Consider the following 13,255-nt stretch of genomic DNA (forward strand, 5'->3'; position numbering starts at 1 on the left):
ATCAATAAAGATCAGCAATGACGTTACTGGACAGCTGATAAGTTTATATACTCAAGGCAACCGAAAACAATAGACATGTGCAATAGACGTGTGAGTACTGATATCTGAAATACACACACACACACACACACACACACACACACACACACACAAGCAAAACATCATAGTGAGACAGCACTTTTGCTCTGTTACACATCTATGGTGCCCAGTGTAGTCCTGGATACAATATAACAATAAACCAATCACAGCAGATGTTCACAGTAAAGTTCTTCCTACAATCCCTCACAATTACAAACTCTTTACATACTAACCCTTTTGCTGCTATGACGTGCTGAGTGCTTCTTTGCTGAGGCTGAACTGCTTGACAAACTCTGCTACCTGTGCTGAGAAATGGCTTGCCAACCACTATGAAATACTGATCAACCGATTTTAACAGTACTATTTAGTGAAAAGAAATCTGATTTGCGCATCTCTCACAAGTTATCTTCGCTCAATAAAGGACTGAATTTCTTTTCGTTATCCATAATAGTGACAGCGCTGTATCAGATTTAGTAAAACAAACTTTTTATAGAGTTTGCACAGGTAAAACTGCATTGCTTAATGTTTGGGTATGGTTGATTTTAGCTCATGCATTGCTGTGGATGAAATGTAGATGCGATATAAAAATTTTATTTAAAGCCAAGAGCACAAAAATATCTTATTTTGTTCTCAAGTTATTGATTTTTTACACCCAATGAACAGCCTTGCAAGATACGCCCTTTTGCATCTCTGCGCACCAGAAATCATGTGGTCATAAAGTGTCGTATTACATAAATGGTTCAAGATATTGGAACGAGATTTTTTGCAAATAACAGCATGCAAGGAAGTACACATGTAGCATGATAAATACTCTAAACTTTATTGTTCACCAAGCTATGGGAGTAACTAGTCTGCAACAGTGAGAGGTCAGCGGAAGATCCGCGTAAACATGTCAATAGTGCTTCAGGAAAAGCCAGGGGCCACATTTCAACGTGCCCACAGCTCCTGGGAGGCAGCGGAGCATGACAAGTTAACTCCTAGAAGGGTTAAAACAACATTGAATTTTTTTAGAGGTAAAAATTTTTCAGGTGGAAAAATGTTTTATTTCTGCAAATTTCAATAGAAAAACATTTAACATCAAAATCTTGGTACATTCATATAGACATTTACACCTCTTTATTAAATACTGACACAACAATAGAAGTTTGTATAATCTGTATACATACACTTCTATTCACAGCCACACACTCATATCTCTCTCTTAGTGAAATTCTTATACCACTCGCCTAACCTCAAAAAATCGTTTCAGGTAATAGATCTGTCCCACAGTCATAGCAACTAGAACCATGGCTTCAAAGAAAGACCACATGACCACCCTCGAATTTGTACTCTCGTTAATTTTTCGATGGATTCTATCTCTCATTTCAATGTATTCTTGTTCATGCTTTACTCCAGTAAGTGTTGTAGATAGTTCTTTTATCATGTCCTGTAACTTGTTGTGATCATCTGCAAAATAAAAAGCCAAGGTTAATTGTTCTGCCATAAAGAGAGAATATAACAAACATAAGTACGCACTTCTTATCAATGACAGATATGACATGAAATGTGTTTGAGGTGCTACAGTTCATTTCCTGAACAGAACAACTTGTGAAATGCCATCTAAAGCCTTTTTTTTCCAACACTATGTGACTAGGAAGAAATATTTCATTTGTCCACTATACATTAAATTAGGAAATGTCTCACGAGCTATTAATAAAAATTCTCTCTCAATAAAATTTCACAACCCGCCTCCGTGACCAAGGTCACTAACACACGCTCGTACGGTGGCACCCGACCCAGAGGTAAGCTGGGTCGAACCCTGGTGGGGTAAAAATTTTCACTGCCAGTATCTGGCTGGCAAGTGGAGGAGAGGCGGTGGCGTAAAGACTTGGTGCCAATGTCCTGAGTGAAATACCAAACCTTTCCGCAGTGTCTCATGAAGAGAGGGCATGTGACACTGTTGACGCATTGGATGGGGACGTTAAGCTTGGCGGCCCCCTTCTATCATCATCATCATCATCATCATCATCATCATCATCCTTCTATCATCATCATCATCATCATCATACAAAATGATTATTACATTACACACACACACACACACACACACACACACACACACACACACACACACACAAATATACATATATTTAGTGTTGCAAAAAACATTGTAATGGTACAAGTTGCAAATACACAAACAAACAAATAAAAATCCACTTCAATATTACTTACAGAAATCATTACAACAAAGAAAACTCTTTGTCCATTTTTATCTAATACACTGGCAGTTGGTAAGTACTTTCTGTAATTTAATTCCTGGAATATCTAATAGTGATAATTGTTTCTAATGAGTCTGTAAAAATGAATTCTGTGTTCTGAAGCACAGGTATAGCATCGAACATAACACGTTATCTACTAGGCAATTTTGGATGGAATTAACATACATGCATCACAAATGAGTTGTACCGAGGCAACAAAAATGATTACACACTCAAAATTATTTTTGGAATATAAATTGGGGCATCTCTAGGATGGATAATGTGCACAATGATATCTTAAGACAGTAAATGGGGTAAAAGGGACAGTTAGCCACTGACATATAATACTTAATTTGGTATGGGCATCTCAAGAGAAAGAATAAAAGCAGATAGTCGAAAAGAGAATGGGAATGATTCCCCACATCCCAGAGACAGAGAGATAATACGTTGTCATGGAAATATTTGTGATGTAAAGATCGCAAGAAGACTCTCATTAATCTCAATAGCCATAAAAATCACATAAGCAACTTCAAAATCACTCATTTGACAAGAATGTAATTTGGTGTGACAGCTTCTGCCTACCTTTACAAAATTGTTAACGTACATTATGCGCAAATATTTAGCATCCTTTCATCACAGCAATCAATTTTCTAAAATTCATTTACCATTAATACATACTGTAAGCAATGCCAAGATACTACTTGGTACCGTTTTCTTCATCTCAACTAGACAGGGAGAAATCAAACATTGGAAAATCCAGGATGGAATGTAACAATATTACGAGAAGGAAAACTGCTACTCACTATATAGCAGCAATGCTGGGTTGCAGATAGGCATCACAAAAAGACTCTCACAATTATAGCTTTTGGCCATTAAGACCTTCATCGACAATACACACACACAGCCGGCCGCTGGTGGCCAAGCGGTTCTGGCGCTACAGTCTGGAACCGCGCGACCGCTACGGTCGCAGGTTCGAATCCTGCGTCGGGCATGGATGTGTGTGTTGTCCTTAGGTTAGTTAGGTTTAAGTAGTTCTAAGTTCTAGGGGACTTATGACCTCAGCAGTTGAGTTCCATAGTGCTCAGAGCCATACACACACACACACACACACACACACACACACACACACACACACAACTGCAGTCTCAGCAACTGAAACCACCCTGTCAGCAGCAGCACCAGTGCATGTGGACAGCGAAGTGCTGCACATTAGACTGAGGGCAGGGGAGGGGGGTGGGGGCGAAGCAGCTGAAAAGGAGAGAAATAAAAAGACTGGTTGGAATGGGAACAGGGAAGGAGCTGGATGGGTGAGGACAGTGACTAATGAAGGTTGAGGCCAGGAGGGTTACTAGAACGTAGGATGTATTGCAGTGGAAGTTCCCACCTGCTGGTGTTGGTGGGAAGGATCCATATAGCACATGCTGTGAAGCAGGAGCTCAATCTCCAGAACCGAAGATTGTGTCAGGTAATATTTTCTGCTCGTATCTTCCCGCCAGTGTTATGTCACTAATTCAACTTGTGGGCCAAGGGATCATACAATATTTCAAGTTCTAGGACAGAGGAATGTTTGTGCAAAATCTGCTAAGTTCAGATTGCAATGTCAAAGAGGTCCAATGCAATTTTAATATTAAAAACATTCACAGCTGCAACTGCTTGGACCTCTGTGAAACATGCAATATTGTACAGGGCCTGGAGAAAAGTATGGCATAAACTGGTTGAAGAAGCCAAGATGGAAAGTAATTAAATGATAATGAGTCGACAACTGATCACCCAGAAGTCGCACAAGTGACAAATTCTGCATCCAATACTGAACTGCGTGTGTCTTCAGCAGAAGTAGTTGACAAATGGATTGTTCTTGACAGAAATTTAGCTATTAAAGAAGGGCAGACTGACAATGTGGTATTACAAAGTATTTTCAACCCACAGGAGGCTCCAGAAACATTAAACACTTTTGTGAAATTCGCTGAGAGTAGCCAACAATACAACACCTCTGAATTTTTGAAACTGCACATCATACAAAATTACTTTTATACAATTGAGCTCAATCCAAGAAACAAGTTGGCATTTCTACAATGTTCCAGAGAGTCGAGAAGAAAACTCTATCTAAACTGTCAGTGGTAGAAACCAATCCAACATGTGTCCATGCCCTTGACAATGTCAGATGTCTGTACTATCCCTAAGGACAGTGATTCTAATCAGAGTGGACCACATTTATGGTAACAATTTTTAATAATTAGCTTGCTCTTGATCTTTTCAAATCAACGGTGCTTATTTTACTTCATAAGTGGCATGCAAAAATTATTTACGTATACTGACAACATTATGAAAAGGAAAGGTGCTACTCACCACATAGTGGAGATACTGAGTCACAGATAGAACAACAAAATAACTGACAAACAAAGCTTTAGCCCAAACACGTCTTCATCAGAAAAAACACGCACACACACACACACACACACACACACACACACACACACACACACAGAAGTTGAAAAAGGACACCTGCTTCAACAAAAATTGTTGAGGCACCTCAGAAATACATATCAATGTATTAATTTCTAAAGCAAAATCTGCAGCAAAATTTCAGTTTCATTGTTCCAAGATAGTAGATCAAGAGACTTTAGTCGTGTGTGTGTGTGTGTGTGTGTGTGTGTGTGTGTGTGTGTGTGTGTGTGTGGTTTTTTTTTTCTGTCTGTCCTGATGAAGGCCCGTTTAGCATTCTTTTTGTTGTGCTGATCTGTGACTCAGCATTTCCAATACACAGTGAGTAGCAACTTTCCTTTTAATAATATTGTCATTATACCATCCTAAACTTTCCACTGTTTTATGTAAACTGAACATTTCTAAATCTCTGAGCCTTCAACTCATTTAATGGAACACTACAGTATTCAAATTTTAATTCAATTTTGTTTTTACACAAAAGTAATACATACTTGTAATTTTTATACTGTAATCTCTACTGTTATATTTAATAAATAACCAATACTTGTTTTTGTACATTAAAACAATAGATTTTGCTTATACCCCTTTTTTACACAAAGTTTCTAAAAATGACCTTAATAATCCAGCATATATTTGACGATCCAGCACTGTCGAATCCCAAAATGTGCCGGATTATCAAGATCCAACTGTAATATGTTCCAGAATCAAATGCTTGATTGCTTTTTATTTAATTGAAACATTGTACTTTTTATTTTATATATGAAATAAGTGCAACATTGAAGCTTATGTTCATAATCAAAAACTAGTATCTGAACACTGTTCACATATATTACTTGCATTTTTGACCGTTCTTGAGGCAGGTGTTTGGCCTAGCGCTGACAATATATTTTTTGCATGAAATTTTCACTCTGCACCAGAGTGTGGCCCAATATGAAACTTCATGGTTGGTTGGTTTAAAAGGGGGGAGGGACCAAAATGCAAGGTCACTGGTCCCTTGTTCCCAGTAGAACAATTACCCAAGAGAAAGAAAACAAAGAAGGCATACGGCACAACAACAGGAGAGAGGAAGAACCAGAAGAACGACAGGAGGACAACAAACACTACAATGGACAAAACAGGACAGAAAACCAGAGAGAGACTCAAGAAACAAGGAGAAGAGATTAAAACCAAGAAAGCAGGTTACCATGAGTGGCTGACCATGAGAATAAAAAAGGAGAAGCCAGCCACTCTGCAACACATTAAAACCTTCACCCTAAAAGCCCTAGGGTGGAGGACACAGAGAGACGAAGAACATGCGCTAAAACTCAAATCAAATGATAAAACCCACCCTCATGAATAAAACATAAAACTATAACTGCTGTTGACGCATTGTCACCCAACACTGAAGGTAGGATGCTGTGAAAGTTAAAAGTCCCCCACAGAGTGGCTAAAAGTGGGCAGTCCAGCAAGAGGTGGACGACTGTCATTTGGGAGTCACAGCGACACTGAGGTGGGTCCTCGCAACAGACGAGGTAACCATGTGTGAGCTGCGTATAGCCAATTCAGAGCCAACAAAGGACAACTAATTCCCTGGGAGAAGCCCGCAGGGACAATCTCCACACATTCGCAGTCTCCTTAATGACACACAGTTTGTTGTGCATACTGTTATGCCACACCGTCTCCCAAAGCTGAAAAACCTTGTGGCGTAAGACAGAACGCAGGTCAGTTTCAGAGATGCCCATCTCTGGGAGTGGTTTCATCATGGCCTGTTAGGCCAGTCTGTCAGCAAGTTCGTCGCCTGGGTTTCCAACGTGTCCTGCGGACCACACAAACACCACTGAACGAGTGGACTGTTCTAGGGCAGATATGGACTCCTGAATGTTCGCTGCCAAAGGATGGCAAGGGTAGCACTGGTCGATAGCTTGTAAGCTGCTCAGGGAGTCAGAACACAGAAGAAATGACTCACCAGAACAGGAACAGATATACTGAAGTGCACGAGATATGGCCACAAGCTCTGCAGTGAATACACTGTAGCCAGCGGGCAAGGAATGCTGTTCAATATGGCCTCTGTAGACATAGGCGAAGCCAACATTACCATCAGCCATCAATGTAAACAACTTCAGAGCCCCCGAACACGTCAAGAAACAAGAGGAAGTGACAGCGGAGAGTGATGGGGTTAACGGAGTCCTTAGGGCCATGCAAAAGGTGCAGACAAAGCTTCGGCCGAGGTGTACACCATGGAGGTGTACGTGAATTGACGTCAAGTAGGGGTGGTAATGGGACGGACTCCATTTCGGAGAGGAGGGATCGCACACAAACCACAATCGTGAGCCCTGACCTGGGTTGCCGATACGGGAGATGAACTGCCGTGGGTGGGAAGAAGAGACGGTAATTCGGATGCTCAGGAGAACTACGAATGTGTGCAACATAACTGGCAAGCAGTTGTGCACATCGGAACCGCAATGGCAGGACTCCGGCCTCCACCAGGACACTGGTCACCGGATTAATTCTACATGCTCCCGTCACTAGGCAAATGCCACAGTGGTGCAATGGGTCGAGTAAACACAACGCTGAGGGTGCCGCCGAACCATGAACCAGACTCCAAAAGTCAAGGCGGGATTGAACAAGGGCTCTGTAGAGCTGCAGCAGCGTAGAGCGATCTGCACCCCAGTTAGTGTTGCTCAGTCAGTGGAGAGCACTGAGATTCTGCCAGCACTCTCGCTTAAGCTGACGAAGCTGAGGTAACCAAGTCAATCGAGCGTCAAACAGCAGTCCCAAGAATCAATACGTCTCCACTACAGTGAGTGAATCGTCATTAAGGTAAAGTTCAGGTTCCGGATGAATGGTACGATGCCGACAGAAGTGCATGACAAACGACTTCGCGGCTGAAAACTGGAATCCATGGGCTAGAGCCCATGACTGCGCCTTATGAACAGCTCCCTGTATGTGCCGCTCAGCAACACCAGTACTGGAGGAGCAATACGAAATGCAGAAGTCATCCGCATACAGAGAAGGGAAGACCGATGGCCCTACAGCTGCTGCTAGGCCGTTAATGGCCATTCAAAATAGAGATATGCTCAATATGGAGCCCTAAGGAATGCCATTCTCCTAAATACGGGGGGAACTATGGGAGGCACCAACACTGGCATGGAAAGTACGGAGCGACAGGAAGTTTTGAATAAGAAGCGGGAGCAGGCCCCAGAGACCACACTCACACAATGTGGCAAGGATATGATGTCACCAGGTCGTGTTGCAAGCTTTACGTACGTCAAAAAAGATGGCAATCAGATGTTTGTGTCTGGAAAAGGCTGTTCGGATGGCAGACTTGAGGGACACAAGACTATCAGTGATAGAGCGACCGTGGCAGAAGCTGCCCTGACATGGAGCCAGTAGGCCACGTGACTCCAGGACCCAACCCAACCGCCACCACACCATACGTTCCAGCAGCTTACAGAGAACATTGGTGAGGCTGATGGGCCAATAGCTATCCACATCAAGCGGGTTTTGACCAGGTCTGAGCACCGGAATGATGGTGCTCTCTAGGCATTGCAATGGAAAAATGCCATCACACCAGATCTGGTTGAAGATGAGGAAGAGATGTCGCCAGGAGCTGTGTCGGGGCAATGTGCAAGGGCACTGAGGAGCTCACATTCTGTAAATGTGGCGTTATGGGGTTCACTGTGGCATGTAGTGAAAGAGGACTTTCTTTCCATCCAGCATTTGAGGGTGCAAAACGCTGGGGGATAATTCTCTGGTACAGAGGCTTGAGCAAAGTGCTCGACAATCGCGTTTGCATCGGTAGAGAGAACACCATTGACGTTAACGCCAGGGACACCTGTCGGTCTGGTACCCAAAAAGATGTCTGACCTACGTCCAGACTTGGGAAGGTGATGTATGGCACTCAATTGTCGACACGTACTTCTCCCAACACCCCTGTTTCCGTCATTTTATAAGCAGGCGAATGCGGGCACAGAACTGCTTAAAGGCTGTTAGGTGCTCTAGGGAAGGTGCCACCTAGGTCGCTGTAGAGCTCGCTGACACTCTTTAACTGCCTCAGCGACTTCCAGTGACCACCAAGGGACTGTCTTTCACCGGGGGCACCCTAGAGAACGTGGGATCGCGTTTTCCGTCGCAGAAATTATCGTTGTAGTGACCTGCTGAATGACAACATCGATGGCACCATGTGGAGGAGATTCACTGGTGACAGCAGAGGTGAAGGTTACCCAGTCTGCCTGCCCATCTGGGTAGACATCCGTGGGCATGATGCCGGGCGAGTGACAGGAAGATGGGGAAGCAGTCACTACCACACAGGTCGTCATGTGCTCTCCAGTGGATAGATTGGAGGAGTCCTGAGCTGCAAATTGGTAAATTAATGGCTGAGTAACTACCATGAGCCACATTGAAATGTGTGGCAGCCCCAGTATTTAGGAGGCAGAAGTCGAGTTGGAACAGTAAATTTTTGACATCTTTGCCATGGCCTGTAAGCATGGTGCTACCCCACAAGGGGTTGTGGGCATTAAAATCTCCCAAAAGTAGAACAGGTTTAGGGAATCGATCAATTCACTGCAGCCAATACGTTCAGGGGTACCACACCATCTGCAGGGAGATATATGTTGCAGACAGTTATTTCCTGTGTCGTCCATATACTGACAGCTACAGCTTCAAGAGGAGTTTGAAGGGACACAGGTTCACTACATACTAAGTTCAGGACATAAACACAAACTCCACCTGACACACTATTATATTTGCTGCAGTTCTTGTAATATCCCATGGAGCAGCGAAGAGCAGGGGTTCGCATTGCTGGGAACCCAGTTTCCTGGAGGGCAATGCAGAAAGCAGGTGTAAAGTTTAACAGTTGCTGTAGCTCAGCCAGGTGGTGGAAAAAACTACTGCAATTCCACTGGAGCACGACATGATCGTGTGACTGGGAAGGCATGAAACACTCAATGAGGCAGTCTACGCATCAGGGTCGCCTACTGCCACTGACTTATTTCCTGAATAGGGTATATCCATTGTGTCTGACGGTCTGGCGAAATCAAAGTCCTCAGTGGACGCCAGAATATTCACCTCATCCTCAGACGCAGAGCTTGTAGGCAGCAGTGGTGTGGATGCCACCGCACTTCCCTTGGCCTTGGGGGTCTTCTTTCTGGATTTCTCTTACTGATCCTTGGGTTTCTCTGGCTGGCAGGGCTTCAATGATTCAGTCTCCGGGACTGAGGATGGTCGTGAAGCCCTACGACCAGCTGCTTTTGGGCACTTCAGCCTCTGGCGTGTGTCACCTTTCCCACTAGCAGAAACCTTGGAAGGGAGTGACCCGAGGGACTCCTTCGTAGCGAGAGGAGCCGAAGGTTGGGGGGACAGTGCTCCTGAGGTAAGTGGGGCGGGAGCAACAGGGAGGGAAGTGCCCCCCCCCCCCCCCCCCCATCGTCAAGAGAGCAGGTGTAGTCTTCTTCCGGCTCTGAGAGCTGAGTGGAACTCGCAGAACTGATGGGGCTATACAGCTGTTCTCATAGCAGCAGCATAAGAGGAGATCATAGCCAAAGGATGTAGATGCTCAAATTTCCTCTTGGCCTCAGAGTAGGTCAGTCGGTCCACGGTTTTGTATTCTACCATTTTCCTTTCTCACTGTAAAATCCTGCAGCCTGGTGAGCAAGAGGAACGATGCTCTCTTCAGAACTTGACACAGATGGGAGGCGGGGCACATTGAATATTGGGATGGGATGGACGTCCACAATCTCGACATGTACTGCTGGAAGCACAGCGGGAAGACTTCCAGCACAAAGTACTGCATTGGGGGAGGGATATATGGTTTGACATCACAATGGTAGACCATCACCATCACCTTCACAGGTAATGTGTCACTCTCAAAGGCCAAGATGAAGGCACTGGCAGCAACCTGATTATCCCTCGGACCCCGATGGACGTGCCGGACGAAAGGAACTACTCGTCACTCTAAGTTAGCGCACAGCTCATTGTGAGACTGCAAAAGAAGATCCCTGTGAAATGATACCCTGAACCATATTTAAGCTCTTCTGAGGCATGGTGGTAACTGAAAAATCCCCAAGCTTGTCACCAGCAAATAATGCCCGTGACTCAGCAGAGGATGCCGTTTTCATCAAGACTGGCACTCAACGCATTTTGGACAAACCCTTTGCCTCCCCAAACTTGTCCTCTACATGCTCTACAAAAACTGAGGCTTCTTAGAGACAAAGGAGTCCCCATCAGCTTTCGTACATACATGGTACCGGGGCGAATGAGGTTCGCTGCCATCCTTAGCCTGGCATTCCTCTCATGGTGTGGTCAGGGAGGGAAACAATTTAGGATCATACTTCCTTGCATTGTACTGAGACTGGGAACACTCAGAGACTGCTGGCGTTTGATCACCAGCAAGTGATGACATGGTACGCTTCATCGCGCATCATCCGCCCTGATGCCACCCACTCCGACCAGGGGCCCTCCCCACAGGTGCCACCAGCCACAACAAAGGCCACCTGGCAGGATGGCCAATGCCGGGAGTCCCAATAACCCAGAGTGACAGGCATCTACTCCTTGGCATATGTGGGGAGTTAACAGCGCAGGCATCAGCAGAACGATCCCTGTGTAGTTTAGCGGCTACAACCAACATGGTACATGGTTGCCCCACCACAAGAGACTGGCTACCATGCTGGATGTGAGGTGCAAAGAATTCCATGGTCATCGTCGGCGCAGAAAACGACACTGCATAGTGGGTGGAGGAAAACGCACCCAGGAAGATGTCCTCGCTCAAGAGATTTGAGGATGAGCGGAACTGCAATGCCATGACGAGAAAGCGGGCTAAAGATCTCAATGTACGATGGACACAATGCACCATGTAAGGCACCCTTCCCCAATTGGCTCGCTCTTCGGGAAAATTCTGAAAAATGGAGGGGACCATCACATAAAGGCTGAAAGGAGTGAGACTCCTTTCAGTCGCCTCTTATGACAGGCAGGAATACCTCGTGCCTATTCTAACCCCCGGACCCACAGGGACGGGAGTGGGGGGGGGGGGGGGGGGGACTTCCTGGCATTTGCAGGCAAGTGCTCTGTAGACTGTGCCACCCAAGAATGACTCACAATCCATCCTACCCAAGATAGACGCACGACCCATCCTCACAGCTTTACTTCCACCACACCTCAGATCCTACCTTCCAAACTTCACAGAAGCTCTTCTGCAAAACTTGCAAGACTAGCACTCCTCGATCAAAGAATGCAAAGTTAAGTCTTAGCCACACCATGAAGGATGTTTCCATAATTAAATTTTCATCAGCAGCTAAGTGCGCACTGATATGAAACTTCCTATCAGGTTAAAACTGTGTGCCGGATCAAGACTCAAACTTGGGACCTCTGACTTTCACAGGCAACTGCTCTACCGACTGAGCCAACCAAGCACCTTTTTAATACATTTTTATTTCAATTTTGTTTCAGTTTATACTTCTGTTTTTGAATATATTTTTTAAGTATTTACAACTATGTCTAAACTGCAAAAACCACCTTACAGTGTAACAGAGGGTACTGTGTGCATCAATGTCACTCATCCGACTATCCTGTTTGCAAGAAGAACCATTTTTGGCAAGCCTCCATGTGAGCTCATATACTTCTACTTATACCTTCATGATCTTTTCACGAGAAATACACAGAAGAAAGAATAAATTGGTCAACTCTTCTATGAACATTTGTTCTCGGAACTCTTAACACTAAACCACACCGTGTAACAGAACACCTCTCTTACAGCGACTCCTACTCGTGTTGAACGTCCATCTCCATGGCACATTTGTGCCTATTAAATGACTCTGTAAGGAAACACACTGCTCTCATCTTTGGATCTCCTATTTACTTCATCAGTTCAATCTGGTACAGATCCCAGACTGACGACCAATATTCAAGCACTGGTCGAACACGGGTTTTATAAGCTGTCTCCTTTGTGAGTGGTCGATGGTTTCTGAGGATTCTTCCAATGAACCTCAGACTAGCACCTGCATATCTTCAATTAGTTTTATGTGGTTGTTCTACTTTAAATCATTTGTGCAATTCTTCCAAGATATTTTACAGGTGTGATTGCTTCCTGTGATTGGTCTGCAATTGTGTAATCCTGCGCTCTGATTATTTATGCACAATATGACTCTTTTTATGTTGAGGGTTACCTGCCAATCACTGCACCAAGCACTGATCCTCCCTAGGTCTCCCTTCATCCTGCAAGAAATTTCTTATGTTACGACTTTTCTGTATACAATGGCATCATCTGCTAAGAGCTTCGCAGAACTCCCAACATTGTCCATTAGGTCAATTATACACTCCTGGAAATGGAAAAAAGAACACATTGACACCGGTGTGTCAGACCCACCGTACTTGCTCCGGACACTGCGAGAGGGCTGTACAAGCAATGATCACACGCACGGCACAGCGGACACACCAGGAACCGCAGTGTTGGCCGTCGAATGGCGCTAGCTGCGCAGCATTTGTGCACCGCCGCCGTCAGTGTCAGCCAGTTTGCCGTGGCATAC

General features: G+C 44.6%; 1 protein-coding gene across 1 annotated transcript in view; it reads right to left on the minus strand.

Annotated features, from left to right (window-relative positions):
* Nucleotides 1-1,098: 1,098 nt before the first annotated feature.
* The window catches only part of LOC126203614 (transmembrane emp24 domain-containing protein 2), a 47,857-nt gene continuing 35,700 nt past the window's right edge, over nt 1,099-13,255 (minus strand). The window contains exon 3 of the mRNA XM_049937981.1: nt 1,099-1,524. Within this exon, the coding sequence (XP_049793938.1) occupies nt 1,292-1,524 (233 nt within the window). The 3' untranslated portion in view covers nt 1,099-1,291. The remainder of the gene's footprint in view (nt 1,525-13,255) is intronic.

This window comes from Schistocerca nitens, chromosome 9 (assembly GCF_023898315.1).
Source record: "Schistocerca nitens isolate TAMUIC-IGC-003100 chromosome 9, iqSchNite1.1, whole genome shotgun sequence".
Lineage (NCBI taxonomy): Eukaryota > Metazoa > Arthropoda > Insecta > Orthoptera > Acrididae > Schistocerca > Schistocerca nitens.